The following is a 26,232-nucleotide window of genomic DNA, read 5'->3' on the forward strand; positions in this document are numbered from 1 at the left end:
AAACTGCAACTTGGCGAATTGCAGGGGGGGGGGGGGACTGAATCTCTGCCCTCGGGAAGCCTCCAGAAACAACAGGAAATTGTGATCGCTGGCTGCTGCCATTCCTCTGTCAGGAACTGAACTGGTACTGCCTGGATGACTATTGGAGGTCCAGTGGACTAGTTCTGGCTCCTGTCACAATGAGAGCGTGGACAGTTCTCGACTCAGAGCAAGAAAGCATGAAACAACTCGGAGTGGCTCATCTTCTGCATTAAAGAATCAAGGGGGGCATGGAAGGTGCAGAAAGTCGTGAGTTCTAGAAATTTGCAGGCTCGCCTCCCTATCAACTGGAGGTGAGGAATGATGGAGGTGGTTGCATATATCTCAGCTGAGGAGGAACAATCGTGGAGGGATAGATGCAGGCAAGAATAATGAGTCGAATGCCTTCTATGACCCTACTTTCCCAGCTGTTGGCTAAAGTGGCCATTTGAGGTAGAGTAACCGTAAAGGGGCGTCTTTCAATCACGAGTACCACTTGGGAAACCAGTGATTAAAATGCAGGGATCGTATCAGTTCTTCCGTAACAGTAGGAGGCTACTAGATGTCTGTGCAACCTATTAGCTTTTGATTGTTAACACTGGTCCACCATCGGCGCATTCACAAAACTATCTCAGGTGTCATGCCGAGTCCAAGCAGGAGTATCTCACCCAAGAGTGGCGGCATAACAGGGATTGTGAGCCCATGTCCTTGGCGTTTGAACCTACATACTGTGGGGCTGATCTGTCTGCTGACCACCGGCTTGTCATCTATAAAATCTACCTCCTTTTCTTCCACTTTTGGAGCGGGTGTCCACCTTGGATTCCAATCAAAACTAGAAGAGCCTGGTTTCAGCTTGCTGTTGAAAGTTGCTGTTACAAATGGCACCTTTGCCCCTCTGCTGCCGAAGCTGAGGCAAACGTGGGTGAGGTTGAGGATTGTGGCTCGTGCAGCTGCCATGGTTGTGAGGGGTAGAAGGGCCAAACCTCACCCGGAAACCGACGCTGACAGAAGAGGTATTTCAGCTGACTGAGAGAAAGTGGCGAGCCCATTCGCACCACTTTGGAACATTTCGTGGTCAAGAATAAATCGGAGGCTTACCACAGCCTTTGCTCGGAGAGCAGGAGAGCCATGCAGTGCTCCACGAATGAGTGATGGCTGCGGGTTACCGAGGAGACTGAAGCTATCTCAGTAGCCCACGATCATAAATCAATCCCTTAGTACCATCAGAAAATTTCCTTACTATTTCGAAGGAGGATAATGGTGATATGATGTCTGATGCCACAGCCCGACAACATAATGGGACAAGCTGCAATGGTTGTGGAGCCGCAAAGGTTGGTGGAAGTGGCCAACCCCTGCGAGTGGTCGGCTGATGTGCCATCTGCCGAGGATGTGCGAAGAGCGATACAAAAATCCGAAACGAGGAAAAGTACTGGGGATGATCTCCCGAACATATTGCTGAGGGAGGGTGGTGATTGTGTGCTGGATGCCTTAAACGGCATTGTCTAAGCCAGATAATTAATAACACTGGGGACTGTGTAGTGACCTCCTGCTGGAGAACTTTCGACACTTCTCACGGCATCAAAGTGCACCCATCCTGGCATGAGCCCTGGGGTGATGCCACCGCCACAAAAGTGGTGAATGGCAGCTGCTGTTTGTTGCTGTTGCCGCCACTGCCCTTGTTGTTGTTGTTGTTGCTGTTATTGTGTTTGAGCGGTCGGCCTTGGCACAGGCCGAGCCGTTACCTTGGAGTCCTCGGCGACGACGGAGTTGAGGGCGATGACCTCGCTGGCGCCGGGCTGGTGGTTGCGGCCATCCTCGTAGAGCGAGGCGCGGTGGGTCAGGTCGGGGTCCTCGTGAGCGCGCGCATCGATCGCGTCCAGCTCGGCGCGCGACAGGTGGTACACGATGCCCGCGCCGAAAGAGTCGCCCACCACGTTCACCGACGTCCGCATGCGATCCCTGGGGAGGTGGGCACCAAAGGTAGAGTTAAAGATGCCCGCACGCAGGTAGCCTACGCGGGTGCGCCGGGGCAAGTGCTGCTGGCGAGAACCTGTGAAGACTGGCACGCGCGGAGCACGGAATGAGTGGTATGTGCCAACACCACGCCTGGCCGCCTTTGTCTCCCCAGCGCTGATGTTTACACACCCCAATAGGTAATGTGAGGCTGAAGTTGACTTCAGAGACGCCCAGTACCAGCACAGATATTTATCACTTATCTTCGCCGAGAACCAGAATTGAACTCGGGCAATCGGATTCATGGCGCAGTGAGATAACCACCACACTAATGCTCAGTACTCACTAGGTAGGTACAAAGACAAAGATCCCCCGAATATCCTATAATGGCTGTTAAGCAATGCTGTTAGTGAGCATCTACGAAGGTCGGCAAGGTACACGAGGGGGTGGGTGGCCAGCACCACGCTCAGCCCAGGAGCAGTACAAATATTTGACACTCATGTTGACTGAGTGGCAATCGAACTCAGGTAACCAGGTTAATAACGCGGTTCTTTAACCACTGCATCACCACTCGCTCCCCACTAGGGAGATAGTCACACAAATATTCATAAAGGGGGGGGGGGACAAACAGTGATTTATATAGATCTGTTAGTTACAATGTAGGGCGCAGACAAATTAACATTCACTATAATAGGTGGTACGATAGTTGCCTAAAAAAAAATATTCTGCACAATTGTGGAGGGTCATGCGTATCCAGAATAAACAGACAACAATGCATCAGAGAGTGAAGAATTTTCCAATCCAGAAAAGCCATCCCACAGCTGTTCCAAACGTTGTAAAAAGAATAAAGAGAGGCAGAAATTCATGTCACCAGCACATGTTTGGATTTCTATGGCGTCAAAGCCCCACCACCATCTCACGACCCCATACAGAACGAGTGGGCGTGTTTACATCAAGAGCCAATCGACCAGAGGCAGGGGTAAAATGGAAGGTCTTGAACCTGGGGTAGGGGTCGGGTGAAACGTGACTAGATGTAAGTATCTTTACCGATGGTACAACAGAGCAGAAGAGACCACACACACACATACATAGACCAGTGCCGGATTAAGCTAGTGCGGGGCCTATAGTGTACATTATAAAGGGGCCCTAAATATATATTTTTTAAACCACGTAAATATTAAAACACTAATTTTTCACTTGCATAGTAAAGTAATTGCGTTTTTTCATTTGCTATACGGCCGGATAATATGACAAATCACTAACCTTTAACACCCAGCCATTCATAAAAGTTGAAGGCGGTATAGTACTATAGTAATAGAGTAAGTGCAGAATCACTGAACTGGAATTGATAGCTTGAAAGCATTTAGTGCGGGGCCCTTGAAAGTGCGGGGCCCGTAGCATATGTAGCCACTTTTGCTACTAGGATAATCCGGCACTGATAAAGGCACATCCCCCCATATAGCCTTAACCAACTGTCGGGGCAAGTGCTGTTAGTGAGCACCTATGAAGGCCAGAACGGTACACGAGAGGGTGGGTAGCCAGCACCATGCCGGACCGCCTTTGTCTTCCGAGTGGCGATGTTTACACACTGCACCAGTTACTTATTTGAGGCTGACGACCTAGGGGAGGCCTAGGACCAGTTCAAATAATCGTTGCTGGTGTTGGCCGGGAGCGTAAATCAAAGTCGGGTCGCTGGGTTCGTAGCACAGCACGCTAACCGCTACACTACCGCTCCCCACCACACACACACACACAGATGCACGACCACACACACACAGACGCATGAGGACACACAAAGTCCACAACAATAATTGCCGGCACCACACTCGAATGCAAAACTGCGTATTAAACAATCCAAAATGATGCTCTGACCGGCGATGGCTAGATGCTAGATGCAGCGCTCCCGTATGATCCCACACGAGTGAGTTCAACAGCTGCACGATACGGGAGCGTTCATCGATGTCAGACGAGAAACGTTTGGAAGGTGAGCTTAAAACCTTTTCAAACCAGTCATTAATAATGATAGACATTTATATTGTTAATATTTAAAACAATAATCTGAATAAACATCTATACTTGACAAAATACCTTTTCTTCCCGTTTGACCGCCTACCCCCATCTCTATCTGACCATGGGTCAACAGCACAGCTGGCTGAGTGGGAAGGGACTTCACAAAGGCTTGTTGCAAATGTTCCGAGTCCTTGCTAGCTTCTTCTTCTTCTTCTTTCGTATGGCTAATGTAGCTGCAGAGCAACAACTACAATTTGACATTTAGGTGGTCAAGCCAGATAACCGTGTCAGGAGCAGCGGAGTGTATCTCTGTGATGTCTCCTTCGTATTTGTGGATCGGGCATTGCGTCGTTATACGTTATACGGTCTGTTCTTGATGACCACAGTCGCAGACGACTGGAGAGTTTTTAATTTTCCATTTTTCGCATCAGGTATCCGCATCTGCCATGGTTTGTGCAGTGGATGTCGTTTAGGGTGGGCCATGAGAAACTTTGTGGAAAATCAAACCCATGGATCGTCTGCGTTGGAATGGATCGCTGTGATGTTGCAGTGTGGGAGAGAGGAACTCACAGCAGCCAGTCCACAGCCACCAGCAGGCTGATGTCAGAGGTGGGGAGGCCCACGGCGGTTAGGATGAGCAGCATCGTGACCAAGCCCGCGCTAGGGATGCTGGCGGCTCCCACGCTTGCGAGCGTGGCAGTCAGACTGTTGTGGAGGGCAGGGAAAAGAATGTACTTCGCTCCCATTCCAAGCACGATGAAGCAAAGAGAATCAAAAAGCAAAGAGCCTTACACGCTCGCGGTCGCTGGCATTGAGCCACTGGTAGGATATAATTCCACCATCAGTAGAAATACATTAACAAAAGGAACAAATTAAGTGCATTGTGAAATGAAGTGATTTGAGATTACACTTAGAAATGTTTACCCATAAACGTGTCCTTTGCCAAAATGTTTAGCCGATATTACACAGAGCTTTGGATTTTATATGTCAGAAGTCAAAGGTTAGAAGCTTAAGGGCACCAATATTTTACTAATTCCTCCGCAGCTATTAAGAATCCCCCCCATTCAACAGGAAAAAAAGCGTGCAACACAAAAACAGCCGCCACTACTGGGAGGCGTGACGCCAGAGGACACGTTGGTGGATTGCACAAACATCACCTTGCGCGCAAGCAACACTCTTACCACCTGCAGGACTACGCAGTGGCCAATTGTTTGGCAGCACAGCAAGTGAGGCGGGCGAAGGTGTGGTTTCACATCAAACAGGACCAGAGCCCCAGGCGATACAATTGGCCGAATGCTGAATATGAAAATTCGTAACGTTGCTTCATTCCTGCAGCCCGAAGGCTATCGGGGACAAGTAGCAGCCATGCAAATACCTATTTTCCATTGGCATATCTGAGCCAAGCCAGTGTGTGAGGCGCTCACGGTAACGGGCGAGTTTTCACACTGGCTATTTAAACATGTTGAACTGGAACCAAAACGGTGACACGCTGGCCTCAAAGGAAGACGTCTGAATCTGGCTCGGAGGCCAAGCAGGGCCGAGGGCGAGGCTAATGACGCATTCGTCGCATGTGACATCAGTCGGTATACCGCGAGCGCAGCGTCACCGCGTCACCGCGTCATCCACATGCGTTGCAAGGCCATGTGAAGTCAATACACCGTGACGAGACAAATGATCCCTGTGTAGTGTTAAAAGACTGTTGGTGAGTAGCACCTATGAAGGCTGCCACGGCGCACGAGGGGGTGTGTGGCCAGCACTATGTCCGGTCGCCTTTGTCTCCTTTATTGGCGGCGTTTACACACCGCACCTGGACCTCATTTGAGGCTGAGTCGACCTAGGGGAGGCCCAGGACCGGTTCACATACTCGTCACTGGTGTTGGCCATGAGCGCGAATCAAACTCGGGCCGCCAGGTTTGTAGCGTAGCGCACTAACCCGCTACACTACCTGCTCCCCAAAATACACTTTGATGCCTAGGCGTCACCTAGGCGCGTCATCCATGTGCGTCTACGCTCCTTTATTACGTACAACATTAGCGGCACGGCTCGACTCCTGCAGTGGAAAAAAAACTATTTCAATAGAACTGTATTTTACCAGTTAAGAACCACCGAGCTCTATAGCTCTCTTTCAGAAGGACCTAAGCACAATTTATAGCCCAACGACATTTATGGCAGCCAAACAGTCTAAGCGCACATTGTTTTTAAATGCAGAGGGAAAAACCGGGGGACCCGGAGAAAAATCCACGTGACCACGCGGAGAGAGTACATGCAAACTCCAAATACACAGGCATCGTCAGGGTCGGGGTCGAACTCGCAACCTCCTGCATACCAGGCGAGGTAGTTAACATCTCTCCAACGTGGGATCTCCGTACCCGGCCGGCCCGGATTGGCTCGGTTGTGCAGCGGGAAAGGTGCACGGGGAGAAGCAATTGTGCGAACCGCCTCACCTCACGGTGACGATTTGCCCACCATCGAGCACCACGCCATTCATCTGCGCGATAAAGATGGCCGCCACGGCCTCGTAGAGGGCGGTGCCGTCCATGTTGATGGTGGCTCCCACGGGCAGCACGAAGCGAGTGATCCGCTTGTCGATTCCCAGGTTCTCCTCGAGGCAGCGGAACGTGACGGGCAGTGTGCCGGCACTGCACACGGCGGCGGCGACGCCACCGACGACAACAACGGCGCCACGGTTACACACCAACGCCCGTCGCCGTCGTCACGGCAACAACTCAATGCATTCGTCAATCACACTGCCCTTTCACAATGCCCCTTCTTCATGAGCTATTGTTATTTGTGCTTATGCACTCTGGAGAATGCAGTATCATGCAACAAAAAAAAACGCATTTAGTTTTTCATGAATAGGGGAAAACACCTTTAATGGGGTTGCTCACAGTACCTGCATTTTGAGGTATCTACTGTCGTGGGAAATCTGTAAGTCATCCTGGACATTACGAGTCACAGTTTTTGTCGGCTGTGTAATAGTAGATCGCTCAAGTCAACAAAGGAGCGTGATATATTATCCTTTTAATGATATGTGGCGGGTTCTTGTACCTCAGAGGCGTGAACCCCCACACTGCCACCGCCATCGTTAGTGTAGCGTCATGCTGGCCATATTGTCAAGGCCTCCATCAATATTGTGAAATCATCATCTTATTGCTACAATTGGTAGAATATTTGCTATATGTTGTGAATTGCATCATCATCATCATTGTCATCACCACGATTATCAATTATGATGATCATCATCTTCGTCCAACATTTAATTGTCATTGTAACCTTTAACATGTTGTCTGTATCAACATCATTATCACCATTGCCATCATAGCATATGTCTGTCAATTGCAATCACAATCACCTCAAACAACCAATTTGTCCTTGTCCAATTGCATTATCAACCTTCGGGCTACTATCAAAGGTTTGTTCACGAAGCCATCAAGATATATAAACATAGACATAACTTCAACCGAGAAGATGGATACAAATTGAGCAATCATTGGAAGGATGTTATTAACCAGGTAAAACCTTGAATGCTTCATGGTGTTGCCTTCATATCCGCATCTCCTGTTGCTTCAGCTCCCAACTCCCAGCCCCGCCCACTTCCCCTCCCCCCCCCGACATTTTGTCTCTGCTCGCCCTTTAATCCCTTCTAGCTGCTCTTCAACTGGCAGCGCTCCACTCCCTCTACCCCCCCCACCCTCTCTGTCTCTCCTCCCTGGCTCCTCCCCCCCTCTCTTGCCTATATAGCCTCTTGTTACAGCAGCCCCTTTTGCCCACTTCAGCAATTGTCTCTTGCTGCGGTTGTCCCACCTGATGACGGACGCTTGTGTTGCGCCCGAAACGTCGTGATTTAATTTATTTTTATTTTCTACCTACGTGACTTTACCGAAAGAACCAAAGAGTATGGATCCCTGCAGTCACGAAAACTTCAAATCTAGATTATCATCCTCACATCAGCATTATCATCATCATCATCACCATCTGTGTAAACATTAATCACCATTTTATGAGGATGATTGTTCAAATCAATATAATGTTTAGTAAATCATCATCAGCATTGGCATGATCGCCATTAACAAGGTTATCAACTATACAAAGAATATCCTGGGACAAATAGTATGAGTACCTATACAGGCCAGCAAGTCACACGAGTAGGTAAACTCAGGCCACCGAAGTTTGTAGCGCAGTGCGCTAACCGCTACCACTACCACTCCCCACCACCACTATCACCGTCACCACCATCAATCATCACCACCACGAGCACGACCGTCATCGTCGCTGCAGATGCAGCTGCTCGAGAGACCTGGAGGCCGTGCCCAGAGCCGTGATCCAGGCCTGGAAGATCCCGACGAAGAACTTGAAGGGGTTCTTGCGGGTGATGCTGAAGTAGATGAGCGGCAGGATGATGGCTCCGTGGATGATGAGGCCCACGATAACCGTGATCATGTACATGCCCAGCTGCCGCGCCACCACCTCCAGGTCCTTGATGTCCGAGATCTTTCCGCAGATGAGCGACGCGATGCCAAAGGGAGAGTACCTGCGATCCGGTGAGGCCGCAAAACGATGGTGGTGGCGGCACATAATAATTTAGTACATTTGGTATTCGAATAATCATACATTATGATTAAAAATTAATAGGCTTTACCTTTTATGGCAATAATACAGTTAAGATGTTCAAATGCTAAACAAACACCTATCGCAAGGCATCAAGTCTACATTAACCACGCATGCTTGTGGTAAAACATGCAAAAAAGCACACTTTGAAAATAATGTACACATTGTCTTTGAAAATGATTGGCCTACACCAGAGAAAGCAGCCTTATTTATGGCCTTGTCTCTGTACCAGTGTGAGACCAGAGAACACCAAAAAGTGAACAGCACAGAGGCAATCCAAATATAAAAGCATCAATAGCTCAGATTGAGCGGTTGTATCTAGTTTATAGTATATTTATTTTTAAAGGATAATTATTTTTCTCATCATTTTGTGCGTGCATGTATGTGCGCACACATGGCGTGTATGCTCACTGGCAAGAAAGATCCCATAGATAAATAAATTATATTTGCAAAACGTCTTTTTACAAGATACTCAAAATGCTGCCCATCACAAATAGAATGTTGGCTAAGGGGAAGGAATATCTAAGAAGTATCGGAGCTCACTGAGACAACCGAAAGCAAGAGAGAATCGATGCGTCTTGAGGCGGGGTTGTATTCTGAACTTCTTTCGCACCGATGGTAAGAAAAAAAATCCGCCGCTTCGGGGATGAACGGAGTTTGCGTGATGGTTTACTCTCCTTGACGAGATCAGCGAGGTATTGTGGTCCACGTTGGGCCAACGTTGGCCAAGTTCGACGGTTAAAGTGTTCACTCACCACATGATCATGATGACGAGGCGCATGATGATTTCGTTGAGGATGCTGAAGAACTCGACCATGAGTTTCGCCTGATCTCCCATCTTCCCCATGATGATGCCAAACGCAATGAAGAAGCCAATGAGACCTGCATGTCACGTAGAGTGTAGGACGTGGTCACTTACCTTGCGTCTTTATATATAAGGTCAAGTATATATATGTCTGTATATTGAACTTCTTTCGCACCGTACATCACCAACCGTGCTAATCGGAGGTGCGGGGGGAAGCACGACCAAAGTAGATGGCTATCCCTGCTCAAATGAGCAGTGGGCTTCAGCCAGTAGTGGAAATGCAACATTGATGGGGTGGGGGCTGCTGTCAGGCTCCCAAAAAGACTGAGAAGATGACGGGCTCAGTTGACCCCCAGCTCCACCTATACCACTCCATCCGCAGCGCAAGAACATTTACGGTTACATCAGATGGCCATTCGAAGGTTCTCTGAACCTCAGCGCGATTTTAAAACGAGGTCCATTAAAATTGCATGCAGGCTAATATGATCACGATGCATTGTAACGCGGGAAGAAATCGTTTTTGGCAAATAAGTACAAATTGACATTTTAGAAATGTGGTTTAGTTTTACGTAAGTTATGAAGCAATGCTCTTTACTGGCAATGGCATTTTTTACACTTTGTTCTCATTGTAATATTAAATTTTAATCTCCAATTACATTGAGCAGAATTTAGCAGTGGTTGGACATGGTTACACATACACGTGTACATACAGCAACTGACGTTTCTTCAGGGTGTTTAATGTGATCGTTTTTTGCACGTCGCTCACTACTCAACGAGCTTACGTGTCGCCCAGTAACTTGGAGTGTTTGCGGGTATCAGGCTCATCAATGGGAGTGTTATGCGTATCTCCCTGTGAGCGGCCGGCAGGTCAGCGCTGACGCCATTACCCACTGCCACGGCGCGTGGGCGCATAATTGACAAAAATTTTCCTGAATTGTGCTCGGCATCATTTAGCTAGCGGCTCGCGAGCTGACGTGAGCACAGCCGGCGGCGATCAAGGGACGGGGAAGGGGAGGGGGGGTCTGTCTCTTGGGTGGCCAGAATCAGAATCAGAGCAGAGATGCCAATTTAGAGACAGAGGAGGAGTTTTGATCTCAACGAGCCACAGCGGTCGTGGTGCGCACGCGCGCACGGAACTTGCTGCTAAAGTGTGCGGAGGACTTACCCAGGACGTTCATGCCGTCCTTGAAGATGAGGCCCTTCTTGATTTCGAACGGGGGCTCGCTTGGCTCAGTCGAGTTGCTGCCATTGAGGGCCAGCGTGACCGACTCAAAGAGGTCGCTGGCGACGGTTGTAGCAGCTCCCGTCACGTTGAGGCCCTCTTCCTCGTCCGGCTCATCTGGAGTCACCGCCACTTTCTTGGTCACCGTTTGAATCTTGAACAAACAAAAAAAGTGCAAGCACAGCCGGTGAATGTTAGAGGTTACCGGTTGGTTAAGTCAGACGATGTGAAGTTAATAGATCTGGGAGGGGAGTAAACACCATTTGGTAAAGGGTAACAACTAGAAATTATAGAGATAGTAAAATATTGGAGGCTCCTAGATCGGACCAAGTAGAGGGAACTACAGCATGATGGCCAGGATTAATGGCGATCGACTTCAAGGACGGTGGTGGACAGGACACTGGAGGGTGTTAGGGGTAAAGATGAGGACGGTGATGGACAGCACACTGGAGGGTGCTCGGGGAAACAGGATGCGGTGACAGACTGAGAGACAAGTGAAGACAACTGGCAACGTCAGTGAGGAAATTCCACACTCCTGATGTGGGGACCAGTCCCTCCATGGGATAAGCACCGTTGTCTTTCCTCAAAGTGCTTACAGGAAAACTTATGGAATCTGGGTCAGAGTAAGCCAGAACTCAGAGTAAGACGTCAAATATATCATAAATACATAAAATCTAAAATTAAAAACAAAAACTGCAACGGAGCTCCAATAGAACTGAAAGTAACATTAAAGTATTAACATCAAGAGGCCACTGTACACATCTCCTTCACGAATGGAAATTTTTAAGAACAACCACAGGAGCGCAACCATGGCCACACAACCCAAAAACTCTGGACCACACATTGGACCACCATTGCACTCCTTCAAACGGCGGAGGAATAACAGCAAACCTAAACACACACTTCTCTCCCCGCTGAAGCCCTCCCATGGCTAACGAACCTCGACATTGGCAAGCGGACGCCTGAGGACATTGTCCTGCACAAGGATAGAATGGCACTGACCGAATGACTCAGCGACAGGCACACATTTACAAAAACTAGGAACAATTTTTATTCTACCAGGTAAGGCCCCACTGAGCTATGTAGATATTTTTCGCAAGTGACCTGGCTATCAAAAATGATAGCTCAACGAAGTGGCTTATCGTGTGGAAAATTATCGCAGCCAGACACTCTAAATGCACGTTTTTTAATATGGAGTAAAATCCAGAGGGAGAACATGCAAACTCCAAATATACAGGCATCAGGGTTTGAACCCCTCAACCTCCTGTGTACCAGGCGAGATAGTTAACATCTCGGAATATTTTACAAGCGAGCCAGTGACCAGCAGCCCCCGTCCCCTATTTATAACTGCACATCTGTAAACAAAAAGAGCTTAATAGCTCATCGGATTCCTCCAGTATAAATCAATATTCTAATGGAACTGATTCTCCATACCTGCTGAAAGCAGGCCTGCACCAGGTTCTCGGGAAAGAGGTTCCGGATGAGGTCGAGGAAGGCGTCCAGGCTGGACACTTCCTCGTTGAGCTGCCCCTTTCCCAGCTGCTTCTTGAGCTTGGGATTGCCCGGGTGGATGGCCAGCACGAGGATGACTCCCAGCACGGCCGCGATCACCGTGGTCGACATGTAGTAGGCCATGGCGCGCGTGCCCATGCGCCCGCTCGACTTGGCGTCAAGGCCGGACAAACCTGCATGGAGGTCCCGCCCGCCCTTACTCGGTTTTCGGCGTACAAGTCAAGATGGAAATGTCTCCCACCCCTGCCTCTCCCTTGCCCACCCCTTCCCTTGCCCTGAAATTCCATGCTTTCGATCATTGTCCCGACATTAGTATGGTAGTGAAGCCAACAATCTCCCTTTCTCCTGCCCCGTGAGCACTGGGCCTCGGGGCTTTCATCCGTGGAATATCTGTGTCCCCACTCCCTTTTGTATCATTCAAACTCTGTACTGGGCTCTTGTAAAAAAAAAAAAAAACAGATGGCCAAAACCATTGATGTCAGGTCTTGCTGTATTTAAAAGTACAACGGGCGGTCGGGCATTTGTCATTCTTATTTTGATGACATGATGATAATGATGGTGATGATATGATTATTGCAATAATACAATAATATGATGCTGAAGATGAGTGTGGTAAGAAGTGACACTAGCAATGGCAATGCTGACTCAGCATGAGCTAGGATAGATTTATTTTTTTAAAAGGAAAATCCTTCAAAAATTAACTCAGAACGCGGCGCTCTGCCCGCCGATCGGTCCCACGACACCGTTACCTGTGATGAGACTGGAGATGATGAGCGGCAGGATGAGCATCTTGAGCATCCGCATGAGGATGTCTCCGGGGAAGGAGATGACCATCACGATGTCGGGGTGAAGCGGGGCGACCGAGCGCAGCGCCATGCCGCTGAGGGCCCCCATGATCACGCCTGGCGCCGTGGAGGGTGGGGAGAGAGAAAAGTGATAAACCTCCTCGTCAGTCATCGCCGGACCTTATTTCAAACTTAGCTTCGTAAATGTCACGGCAGTGTAACGATGCAGCCCCGCAGAATGAGAGCCCCCTATGTTTCTCTAAGCAGCGCCCTCTCCATTTCCAATGCAGCAGGCATTGGCCAAGGGGTGGATGGCATTTGTTTTATTTCGTAGATCTCGGGACAAAACCAGAACAAACACGGGAACAAGGGCGTACAGCAATTGCCGTTGCAGCTGATGGCAAAGTAAAAATCCCTGATGAAGAATTAACTTCAACCAATAAATATATGGAGCAAGTATTTTACGTCAACAGTATATTACAGGGTTAAATCCAGGCAATTACCGGGTGATAGCTTTCTGGTGGATCCTGGAAGCCCGCTGAGGTCCACCGAAGATGGATCACTGTGCTTGGTGCGGTGGTCACTGCTGCACTCGAGGGTATTGTGGCCTATTCTGCAATGCTGGCCAGGTATCTGTGAAGAGGTGGGAGTCCCCACACTTTGCCCAAACACACGCGCACGTGCCTGCCGATTGGCTAACTCTGCCGCGTCACGTGGTACCCGCTGGGTGGACAGAGGCGGGGGGGATTTTATAAAGGTCCCCAATGCAACCGCCGGCGACGTCTGGATTGCAAGCCCAGTGTGCAACCGTGGCACCACGGCAGCCTCCACAGAGTCACAAGACACTGACAGAACACTGGGAAACTACTCGGGTAACCCTTTGAGGTCGGACTGGCGGATTGCTCAGAGATCACTAACGAGTGTGGCAAAACATCCAGCTGCCGCCGAGCGCTGAAAGAGGGTTCATTAAAACCCATCTGTCTGGACCTGTGAGCGTAATCCACTCACATTCAGGGGTTTTGTATGTCTGAGGCGAGATGTAAACTACCTCGCCCGATATACAGGAGGTCGTGAGTTCAATCCCGACCCTGACCGCCTGTATATTGGAGTTTGCGTGTTCTCTCTCCCCATGGTCATGTGGATTTTTCTCCGGGTCCTCTGGTTTTCCCCTCCACATTTAGCAACATGCATTTTTAGTATTTTTTGCTGCTAAACATTTCCACGTGATAAGCCACTTCGTTGAGGTATCATTTTGTGGCCAGGTCACTTCTGAGAAATAGCTATATAGCACAGTCGGCCTTAGCTAGTAAAATAAAAATAGTTGAGTTTAATGGATAACTTATTTTCACCATACGTACCCAACCGTGCTAATTCGGAGGTGCCTTTCCTCGGGACGCCCTTCTTTTCACCCAAATAGCACACGGGTGTGTATTGTCTTTTCCCCGGTAACAGTGGTGATCGACACACGTTCTATTTTATAATAAATATACAAAAGGGGAAATGATTTGCACTGTCCGTGCCCACTGCGACACAGCCACCTCTGTGAATTTCAAATGGCTACATACTGTATGCCGAGAATGCAGGGGACTTCTCAAGAAATGCCAATTGACCATCCACTTAGCCATTGACGTGAAGGCACATTGAACCCCACGCGGGGTTTATATCTTCCATTATATAGGTTTTTTTTGGTTAGATTGCGTAAATATGAATGTGTCGTCAAACCCGCCACCACCCGACACAGCCAATTAGTAAGATTTGTCACGTAAACAGAACATTCCAATTCGTTACTAGTACAGTACACCGGTGGGTTGGAGAGCAAATCCACAACATTTACAATTTGAGTCGAGTGGTGGCGGGTTTAACAACACATTTATATTTATGCGATCTAACTAAAAAACACTTATATTATGGATGATATTGGTTGTGAAGGCCTACGTGTTCAACTGAGTTTATATTCGTTTGATGTGAACGGGATCACGGCGAGTATTTCCACAATCCCAACTCCACGAGCTCCAGCTGATTCGTCTGTGTTAAAATAAATACCACAAAACACTGCCATCACGACAGTAAGAAAATCCACATCACATCGCACTGGAGGTAGGCGATGTCCTATAGAATATAAATTAACGAACCTTATGGCGGGACCCCGGGGTCCTGAATAAACGGAAGTCAAAATCGTAATTAATTTATTTATTTTTGGCAACTCCGTCCCACCTCGCACATAAACGCCGCGACCCACCAGATATCAATCCTCTCCTCCTTCTTCACGAAGCACCCGTCGTTGCCAAAATTGCCGTAGTCACAAACAAAAGTTTTCAACTTTGATTAGCGCATCGTGTAGAGCTCGTCGAGAGGAATAGACTACCGCATCGTTCGCCTTCAACAGACGTAAAATGACGTCGCAAGGCAGTTTATGCGAGAGCCGGGGGCTTATGGGACCCCGGGGTCCCGCCATGAGGTTCATTATGCCCATTTATCTGGTTTCATGTGAACAATGCAGTGGTTTCTACCTGATTCCTTCCACAATGTTTTTATGCTGTGTTCTATTCCAAACGTTCCAAATTGCTCACCCTATTCTGTTGTGGTTGACTTTCGCATCCTCCACATTGCACCTGTATTCAAACGTGAGAGGTGTGTTTTCCATTTGCCTTGTGAGAGCAATATCTATCGCTATTCCTGCTTCAAACAATCCTCATATTAGCATCGTAGTTGACTCCTCCAAGATTGTGAAGAGATTTACGTCGTCCATCTAATAACTGCCCTGCTAATATAATACATCTCTTGACCCATTTCATGCAACCTAATCTATTTTTTAAATTACTATCGAACAAAAGGCCCCCACAAATCTCATTTTCCCATTGGATCTGTGACAATCTTACAGGAGACCTTTACCGGCACATGTTTTCCAAAAGAGTTGGAAAATAATTCCATTATAATTGACATTTCCTGAAACTCATTCCTGCCCATCTCTAAAAAATAATGATTTCCAGCCACTAATCCTAAAAAGTGGGCCTCAATATTCACTTCATCAGCCAACATCTCTTTCGCGCATGCACATGGGTAAACATCGGTTGCGGTGGGGAAGTACGCTCCGTGACCGACAACGCTTAATGCGGCCGCGGTGGGTGCAACGTTTGCATGCCACCCACCACCGTCGCGTAAGGGAATTGACGTTAATCTCTCAATTTTCGCCGGCGGTCGCACACCGGCGTGCCACGACTCGGGCTGTCAGCGAAATGCCAACTGCACTGTGCGCCTCTGCATTCTCCGGCACCCTCACGGGTCACGTGCTCAGAGGGGGCTTACGTGCCCGGCCGACGGGAAGATTGAAGGATTTGTTCCCGTGAGTAATTTTGTGCGGATTTACACGGCGTGGCAGAGTCCACGCCGCGGGTGGTGGTGGGGGGATTGTGGCGAAAAGCAATCCGCATGATGTTACGCTGGCATGGGGCCATGACTCCACACTGATCCTAAACGAAAGCAAACACTTAGCGTACGGTTCTGCGGTTCAACCTCACCAGCAAAGCCGTGGAATCCCCGTTTACTCGGAGCATTCCTGTCTTGGCATTCTAAGCAATTTAAAGGAATTCTAAGCCAATGAAGTAATCAGCAATGGGCAATCCCTTTCTACGCTGGAGGTCCTGAGGGAAGTGGGTGAAACCACTTCGTGGCGGTTCCACAGACCCCCCCAACTTGACTGGATGCATTCCTGTTTGCCATTCAGAGCGATTCTAAAGAGTTCCCCGGTGCGCTGATCAGCGCTGAGAAGTGCTGATCGGCGTTGGAGGTCGTGAGGTAGCGGGTACAACAATGCACATTCCTATTGCAGGAGTTAGTTACTTGATAATAAAGCCTCCGTGTAACGTTAAAACAATCACCGTGTTTTTGTTCGTTCATCAAGTGAAGGCATTTCCATCTTCTGATGGAAGGAATCAGTTTGCCGTCGACAAAGTCACGTAAATTACAAATCCTCGTCACAAAGAGACAGACCTCCACACGTCCCACCACGCAGTGGATCTCGTTCAGTGGTGGCGGCAATCTCCTCCCCACCAATCTCCTCCCCACCAATCTCCTCCCCACTAATATAATATCCCCACCAATCTCCTCCCCACCAATCTCCCCCCCACCAATCTCCTCCCCACCAATTACCTCCCCACCAATTACCTCCCCACCAATCTCCTCCCCACTAATATCTCCTCCCCACCAATCTCCTCCCCACCAATCTCCTCCCCACTAATATAGTCTCCCCACCAATCTCCTTCCCACCAATCTCCTCCCCACCAATCTCCTCCCCATCAATCACCTCCCCACCAATCTTCTCCCCACTAATATCTCCTCACCACCAATCTCCCCACCAATCTGCTCCCCACCAATCTCCTTCCCACTAATATATCCTCCCCAACAATCTCCTCCACAGCAATCTCCTTCCCACTAATATCTCCTCCCCACTAATATCTCCTCCCCACTAATATATCCTCCCCACTAATATCTCCTCCCCACTAATATCTCCTCCCAAATAATATCTCCTTCCCACTAATATCTCTTCCCCACTAATATCTACTCCCCGCTAATATCTCCTCCCCATTAATATCTCCTCCCCACTTATATCTCCTTCCCACTAATATATCCTCCCCACTAATATATCATCCCCACTAATATCTCCTCCCCACTAATATCTCCTCCCCACTAATATCTATTCCCCACTAATATCTCCTTCCCACTAACATCTCCCCACTAATATCTCCTCCCCACCAATCTGCTCCCCACCAATCTCCTCCCCACCAATCTTCTCCCACTGGGTATGGCCCTGACATCGCTACGTACGATGCGATGTTCAACATACACATATAAAGAGGGCTCCCTACGTCAGGGCCCAGCCTGTCAGTTAATTAGCACAAGGAAAATATGGTTCTCACTCAGTGATGACATTCCACGTTCCTATGGCAGGGCAATGTGTTGTATAATCCATTGATAATTTCTCAATAAGTGGTGGAAATTCCACATTCCTATGGCGGAACACGAATGACTGTCATTTCTCTGTACCAAGCTATGCGGCTTTACTTGGTGGTATTCATTTGATTGACCCCAAAAGGAAGACGATGATGATAGTGAGGAGGAGGATGCAGAGTTGACTCACAGGATTTGAACTCACAACTTTGTGACTGTGAGGCCAGTGCTCTTACGCATGAGCTCCTAGACAACAGAATCTATCCGGCACACGAGAAACTCTCCGATGCGGCGGTCTCATAAGGTGTAGCGAGGCTTAGACTGTGAAACAACACACAGTGTGTGTCCTGACTAAATTAACAGGGGACCTTTCATAAGCTGAACCACCCCGATTAGAGATAGTGGAGCTGTAGCGCAGCGGTTAACACACTGCGCTATGAGCCCAGCGATCTGGGTTCGATTATAACCACCCACGGCTAGTGTCAGTGGCTCCGCCAAGTTGCTATGTATAATCCCAATTTAGTGATTATGTGAGTAATTTTACAAATTTGGCAACTTTGGACCGTGTCGCCGGCACAAGACGATGGCCTGCTCTTGCTAACGACGTCACAGGATCTTTAACATCCACTGCGTACTTATACGGTTAACACATGCCGAAGTAATAACCAGGGCGGCCGCTGGATTCGAACCACGAAGCCCTGCAAAGAGTGGCGACCGCGCTTACCGCTGGGCCGCGTCACCGCCATGTAACAATTCCTGCGGATGCCTATACTTGACACACAGAAATAAAACGCGTTCTTATAAACACGTTGACTTTCAGTAATTACGTAGCTTTTGTGTTCTTCTACTTGGTAGTTTGCCGTAGTTTACAAACTTTGTACATTAGCTACATAGGCTCCTCAACAATGAAGCCGACTGCTACGAGCGTGGTACAGAATGACAAGGTAACGCGTCCAGGGAATTGCGCCGTATTAAAAGTGACCGACTCCCCCCAATTGGAAAGCTGTTTTCTCAAATCCCACTCAGGAGTCATCTCAATGCATCATCACTCCAACTGGGGATTCATGAATTGGTTGGCACTTTGTGGTGGGACGTCAGAAACTGTTGTCCTCTGGTGGGAACTGGCCCTGGGCATGCTCCACACAAAGCCATCGGAGTGGCAACACACCTTGATTTCCCGTATTGGTTTCTTCATCAATAATAATAACCATCCACGTTGCCGCAGCAATTTAATGACTTTGCACAAATCGCTACAAACAAATAGCGAGTGAATATATATGAGAGAGTGCTTTAGTAAAAAGGAGGAAACAACCTGGCAGTTAAGAACACGTGGTTTTGTCGCTGTGGGGGACAGCTCCGTTGAGAACAGGACCAGGGATCCCAGTCAGTCGTACAATTGCGAGTCCAATTCCTAGATTGAGCGACTCAGGCCCATCATCATCATAGTCGTCATAATCATTCCTCTGGGATTGGTAAAATGGGTACCATCTGATGAGGCTGTATGTATGTTAAAATTATTTAGCACTGTGTTGATCAGAGGTGCGGGGGAAGGACAAAAGACTAAACACAAAAAGTAGCTCTAAGGAAATACATTTTCAATCGTGATATAAAAGTGCATAGGTCCAGTGGCTTCCTAATATTAGAAGGAAGAGCGTTCCAGACGGCCGCAGAAGTGCATCTGAAGGCGCCCTAAGCAGCGACCGTCTTTGTCCGATGGTTAACGCCGGGTTACGAATGGTTAAGAATGGATCACTCTCTCGCATTATTCGACCTGTCTGTTAATCTGCTCGTGTTGCTCACCTCTCTTTATCTCGCCACGCGAATTACATCCCACTGCCAACCCTGACGCACAAAAAGCTTTGCTTCCTCCTTCATAGCCCTTGCGGTTGAACTTTGGAACTCATTTCCCTCCGCAGTCTTACTAATCTACCGTCGATCGCTCGCCACCTTCCGACCCTGTGTTAGCCGGCGATGATTACATTCGCAGTAGGCTGGAGGTAGTCACGTGGCATCGAGATCGGAGCACTGCCGACGTCACCACCGAAGTTATGGGTTCAAATCTGAGCAGCTACATGCATTTATAGCCGGTTCATTCAAGTGCAGCAATTTCATGGCCTCTGCCATAGTCTCCAACGATTGCACAAAACAAGATACCACATTGAATTTAGTTTTGCACTTCATTAACTTAAAGTATAGCTCTGAGAATAAAAAAAAAACTCCCCATAACATTGGTTTTACTGTCATCCAATAGATAAAACTAAAAACCATAAACTTTTTTAAAAAAATTAACGAGGTAAGGCCTACTGAGCTATATAGCTCTTTTTCAGAGGCGACCTGGCCACAAATGATAGCCCCATGAAGTGGTTTATCATTTGTACATTTATAACAGCCACATTCTCAAAACGCAACGTTGATTCTAACCTTGGAGAGAGAAAAAAACAGAGAACGCACAGAAAAATGTATTGCGACCAAGGGGAGAACACTCAAACTCCAAATATAGAGGCATCAGGATCGGGATCGAACACACGACCTCGTGCATACCAGGCCAGGGATTTAACATCTCGCCACCGTGGCGCCCTGTCATGAGGTAACCTCTTGAAAGTGTTTAAGGAAGTGAACTCCCTCATGCGTAATGCATAGACAGGTCACGTTAAAAATGGCTTTAGATATTGTTGTTCTCTGCCACGCTGATAGGATTCTCCATTCTGTGACACGGCGACAATAGTACAATTGGAACAAACCCAGGGGAAAGGACTTTACATTTGTTTTCATATAGCGATACGTCTTCCAGGGTCAAATATTCTACATCAGAAGGAATTCTCATCCTATGGCTAAACAACCAGCACAACACATTTGCTTTGCAATATAAGGGCTAAATACCTATAGAGAATGGTGGTGCTATAGTCATAGTGTCATCTAGGCTGGGCATCAACTTAAGCACATCATCACTTTTCCTCCAGAATCAAAAAAATTACTACCACTTTGTGGGAAGTCAACAGTGGTTGTCCTTTGAACAGACTTTCCACTGCCATACGAATTTTAAATTTCCACCCCTCGTTAACAGTCGCCACTGGGGATAAGGCGCAAACCCAGTGCTCGTCAGGTAAATGGAGGCAATTTGATTTTGGTTTGAAATACATGGCACTACACACTGCCACCTTTCTCTCCCCACTAATGATGTTTGCACACCGCACCAGGTCCTCGTTTGAGGCTGAGCCAACCTAGGGGGGGCCCAGGACCGGTTCAGATAATCGTCACTAGTGTTGGCCACAAGCGGGAATTAAACTTGGGGCCTCTGGGTTAGCAGCAGTAGTGCGATAACCGCTCCAACACTGCGACGCACGCTCACAACATACGCGCAAACGAGTCGCGTTGTGCCCGTGTTTAAAGCTGTAAAGCACGCGCTAAGCCCGGACCGCGAGTGACGTACATCGCGCGTAGCCTGCAGACTGCGATGACTTCTGCAGAGGTAGGTCAGGGGGATTTTTTCATTAACAAGGATGTGTTGCACAATGAGCTAAACTTGTCCGCACAGGTGGCCAGCGGGTCAGAGCATGTGCGCTGCAATTTGTACGCGCGTTCACGTCTATGAATAGCCCCTATATACAGAGTAAGATTGCTCAATTAGAGATGAATACACCTCCTTAAGCATGCGTATCAAATACACCGGGGCTGCTTCAGCTACGGCTTCAGGTATTATGCGTACAGTGTGTGCCCAGAGCTTAATTTCTCAACGAATACATTCAAGGTCACTGTTAGACTGGAGTAGACATGTGACCAGTAGCCGCAGCAACATCGACAAGGTATACTGGATGTGGTGTGCCGTGTGCAGAAATAATGTCCGGGTGACCCACCAAAACAGACCTAGCTGACATAACTCATGGATGTGACAAAAGGTAATGCTGTCCATTAATGTTTGGCCGTAAAAGTGGTCCACAAACACGATTCTCCCTAAAAGTGTGTCCATGCTGTAATGAACATCCTTGCAGCTTATATGGGAATAGAGCATGTGTAAGTGTGTATGGGTACAATAATACCCACGTGCCCAAGTTAAATTATTTTGTGTATTTAACAAATAACCCCAAATCTATTATTTACTCTTCACTATTTTAATCTTTTTCAGAAGCGACCTGGTCACAAATGATAGCGTAACGAAGTGTCTTATAACGTGGAAATTTATAGCAGCCAAATGCTCTAAATGCATGTTGATTCTAAATATGGAGGGAAAAACCAGAGGACCCGGAGAAAAATCCACACGACCACGGGGAGAGAGAACATGCAAACTCAAAATTTACAGGCGTCAGGGTTGGAATCGAACCCACGGCCTCCTGTATATTGGGAAAGGTAGTTAATATCTCGCCACAATGGCACCCATTATTTGTTAATGCACTACACTGCGAACCCGGCGACCCGAGTTGTGATTCCTGGGCATGGCTAACATGGGTCATCTCGAGTGAAGTCGGCAGCACGGTTCGGGTCCTTCAATGGCAAAAAAATAACCTAGAGCCTCCGTAGCCGCGTCATACTGGCCCGGCAAGCCCGTTCGACGTCGTCTCTCGCTCATCTGCCCGATAGCGATCGAGCAGAACCCGGCCGGGAGTGGAAGTGCGGACGTACCGACGACGGTGAGCGTGAGCAGCGGGTTTTTGCACAGGCAGGTGCCCTTCAGGTACTGCCAGCAGCCGCGCCGGCCCTGCGACGGGGGCACTTCCAGGTGGCTCTCGTGCATGCGGACCTCCACCTGCTTGGGCATGGTGGCGTTGTTGACGTTGTTGGCGTTGGCAGCGACGGTGACGGGGGTGTGAGCCGGTCTGTCCGCACCTGCATACCGCGGCAAAAGACGCGGACGGAGTAACGCGTTATCGTCGTCGGATGACACAGTTACAGGGGCCGGTAATCCGGCACCGTTACTTGGTTGCACGTTATAAAACAAAAATATCAACTGTGTAGGTCTTTTTCAGGAGCGACCTGGCCACAAATGGTAGCCTAATTAAGTGGCTTATCACGTGTAAATGTATAGCAGCCAAATACTCTCATCGCACGTTTCTAAATGTGGAGGGAAAAACCGAAGGACCCAGAGAAAAAATGCATGCGACCACAGGGAGAACATGCAAACTCCAAATATACAGGCATCAGGGTTGGGATCAAACCAACGCCCTCCTGGATACCGGGTGATGTAGTAAACATCTTGCCACCGCGGCGCCCCTATATATTCACCAGGCTACTCCTGAAGTCACTCACTGGCTCACTCGCCAACCTGGACACCAACATAGAAACATTGCTGATAAATTTCCCGCCACCCGAAGGGAGGAAGAATTCCCATACTCTGTTTTCTTTCATGTGTCAATACATTATTATTGTGGACAGCAGAGGGGAGGGCAGAAAAATGCATTGTTGTAGAGTACATCTACGTAACTACATCTATGCCCCCTATGTTCACCAACCTGCATTGACCAGAGTCAAACAACCCTCATGACATGCATAGCGTGGCGATGCCCTCATCCAGCAGGGAATTGACGAAAGGCCCAGTAAATACAGAACGTTGGGCCAACATTGGGCCAACGTTGGTCCAATGGTTTCCAACCACGTGTGAACGTTGGCCCAAAGTTGCATGTTTACTGGTGCGGCTGTGCATGCATGTCACGTGGGAAGTCAACTTTGGTGACTGTGGCCAAATGAGCAACGGGCGGCACTCATCTCCATTAGAGGCCCTGAGCATGTGGTGGAAATTTCCACATTGCTATGGCAGGTATGGCGTATCACAAGATGACCAAGGTTGGCTCTTTAAAAAAAAGTGGTACAGTACTGTCATTGTATCGACCCTGGAAGGATGATGGGCTGAGTCGACTACCAAGCGAGATTTGGACTCACGACCTTTCAACATAGGCCAGTTCTGGCAAAAATCTGTTCTTAAAAGAGGAAATTTGGTCAGAGCTAATTGACTCGTGAATTAAAGTTACTTCATAGAAATAACTTTTAAAAACAAAAGTCTTCAAAAAGAAACTTTTGGTCATTTTCTGTATCCTAAACAACCAAAAACATGCATTTTGTCTGTAGACCATTTGGTTTCAAAATCATAATTACATCAAAATGTCTTCGTCAAAGTGTATCCCTGCTCAAGTGAGCAGCTCTGGACCAATTGTGGATAACATTTATATGGTGTGGCCCCAAAATGCAACAACGGTAACATTCCCAAACAGTGATTGCAATTTCATTGATTCATTGAAGGAATGATGACGATGACGATAATGCGCTGAGCTGACCCCCAACTGGGATTTGAACTGGCAACAATTTGATTGCGAGTTGCCCAATCTTTCCAGATCCATCTCCCCTCAAGACCAAGATGAAGAAGTGCGACGCATGGCACCTTAGGCTGCTGCAAGGAGCTCTGCACTTTAAAATATATACGAAGACAACAGGCGGGAGGAAGGGAGGAGGAAAAAAACGGCAGCGTTGTCGCAGAGCGAATGAACACACGGTATCAACAACTGGAATTAACAACCATAAAATCAACAACTTGAAAAACAACAACCAGAAAAACAACCACAATCAACAACTAGAAAATCAACAACCAGAAAAACAACAACCGGAATCAACAACCAGAAAATCAACAACCGGAAAATCAACAACCGGAAAATCAACTGGAAAAACAACACAGATTTTCTGCTGTGACTATTCCACCTGAAGACGGAAGCTTGTGTTGCCTCCGAAACGTCGTGATTTAATTGTTTTCTTTTATTTTACTTTATTTTACCTACGTGACTTTACCGAATAAAACCAAAGAGTATGGAAAAACAACCAGAAAATCAACAACTAGAAAATCAACAACCAGAAAATCAACAACCAGAAAAACAACCGGACTCAACAACCAGAAAATCAACAACCGGAAAATCAACAACAGGAAAATCAACAAGAAAAACAACCGGAATCAACAAGTAGAAAATCAACAACCAGAAAATCAACAACCAGAAAAACAACCACAGAGTCTGTGGATCCGGCATCGGCCTCAGCAGCCACCTTTGGGCCCACAGCTAAGACAATGGCGACAGACAATGGTTCTGGGTTAGCGAAGGGGATTGCCGATTACTACTAATGAGAAACAGATATTGAGTGGTAACGCTGTAAACTAACCACTGTTGATTTCCACAAAGTGGTAGTTATTTATCTAATACTCGTTTAAGCTCTCAAAACCATAATGCACGGTTGAGGCATCATGGTAAGGTGATGGTGATTGGTGAGGGAGGATTCGAAGAGATTTTAAGAGGCTTAATGAGACCTTTGCGTGACTGAATTACAGTTACAGAATTCATTACAGTGCGTTATTTTTCATTCCACGTTCACGCATGTTGTCTATTCACCCTGGGAAGTCTTACCGAGTCTCCAGATTTTGTTTCAGGAGAGTTCCTGGCTAGGGAAATTGGCCAATTCTTTGACTGTTTTTGTTTAATGTTGGAGAACACCTAAGCATACACGGGGATGATGCTCAAACTCCACAACGAAAGGTCTGCAGCCTACTCACAGTACATCCTCATACAGTCAATGATCAAGTTAATTTATTGAATAATTACAAAAGACAGAGCTCAGATGCAAGTCTGTAAAATGTGTCCAAGTGCTACCTTCTGACGGCAACAGAACTGATAGAAAAAAAGCTTTGACACTCACAGTCCCACACCAGCCCCAGACCGTCAAAAGGTTACAGGCTTAAAGTGAAAATGATTGGTTGGCCTTCGACCTTTGAAGAATAAAAATGGGAATGCATGGCATTAACCAACTTCAAAAAGGTCATAACACAGCCCTCTGTGACCCCTTATGATTACAATTTCTGGTCGCCCTGCAGATTAACGTCCCCCCCACCGCCCCCCCCCCCCAGTAAAGCACTTGGGATTTCATTACAGATGACTTTTTCCCCATCCTCTGAGATGAGCTCATCGCGAGCGCATTTGATCGTCACTGAAAACAGATCACTTGATTTCGCACACACCGCAATGGAAATCAATTTTGCGAAATCGACGATTCAACCGGGTGATGTGTCGACGTAGATTTTTTTTGCGTGACGCGGCGGTGGTAGGGGGGGTGGTAGAGAGAGGAAGCACCTCGATGGACAGGAGAGGCCACCCTAATTGGGTTGTAACGTCGATACGCGCATGCTTATGATGGGCTCAGTCAGCTTCGTGAGCCTCAGTAAAGATGAAAAGAGCCAATCAATCATATCTGCAAAGTGGCGACCGAGATACATTTTTTCACGTACAACAGTGTGGTGCCGCGCGATTATATAATAATTTACGTACACTCATCCGTGCCGATGGTTCCATGCATCACATCGTGGTCTTTTGTTGAATGCGTGTGGTTATTAAATAATCTGCGCATTTGAG

The 26,232-nt window shown here is 47.8% G+C and overlaps 1 protein-coding gene across 2 annotated transcripts in view; it reads right to left on the reverse strand.

The window, feature by feature from the left end:
* LOC116945520 (excitatory amino acid transporter 2-like) overlaps positions 1 to 26,232 on the reverse strand; it is a 78,802-nt gene that overhangs the window by 21,950 nt on the left and 30,620 nt on the right. For both annotated transcript variants that reach the window (XM_032959868.2, XM_032959869.2), the window contains exons 2-10: positions 22,478 to 22,681; positions 12,878 to 13,030; positions 12,051 to 12,301; positions 10,560 to 10,770; positions 9,345 to 9,471; positions 8,279 to 8,512; positions 6,426 to 6,620; positions 4,552 to 4,686; positions 1,761 to 1,977 (exon numbers count right to left, since the gene is read on the reverse strand). In XM_032959868.2, coding sequence (XP_032815759.1) covers positions 1,761 to 1,977; positions 4,552 to 4,686; positions 6,426 to 6,620; positions 8,279 to 8,512; positions 9,345 to 9,471; positions 10,560 to 10,770; positions 12,051 to 12,301; positions 12,878 to 13,030; positions 22,478 to 22,613 — 1,659 coding nt within the window. In that variant the 5' untranslated portion in view covers positions 22,614 to 22,681. The remainder of the gene's footprint in view (positions 1 to 1,760; positions 1,978 to 4,551; positions 4,687 to 6,425; positions 6,621 to 8,278; positions 8,513 to 9,344; positions 9,472 to 10,559; positions 10,771 to 12,050; positions 12,302 to 12,877; positions 13,031 to 22,477; positions 22,682 to 26,232) is intronic.

Source organism: Petromyzon marinus, chromosome 24 (genome assembly GCF_048934315.1).
Source record: "Petromyzon marinus isolate PM22_M1 ecotype Great Lakes invasive population chromosome 24, UKy_Petmar_22M1.pri1.0, whole genome shotgun sequence".
Taxonomy (NCBI): domain Eukaryota; kingdom Metazoa; phylum Chordata; class Hyperoartia; order Petromyzontiformes; family Petromyzontidae; genus Petromyzon; species Petromyzon marinus.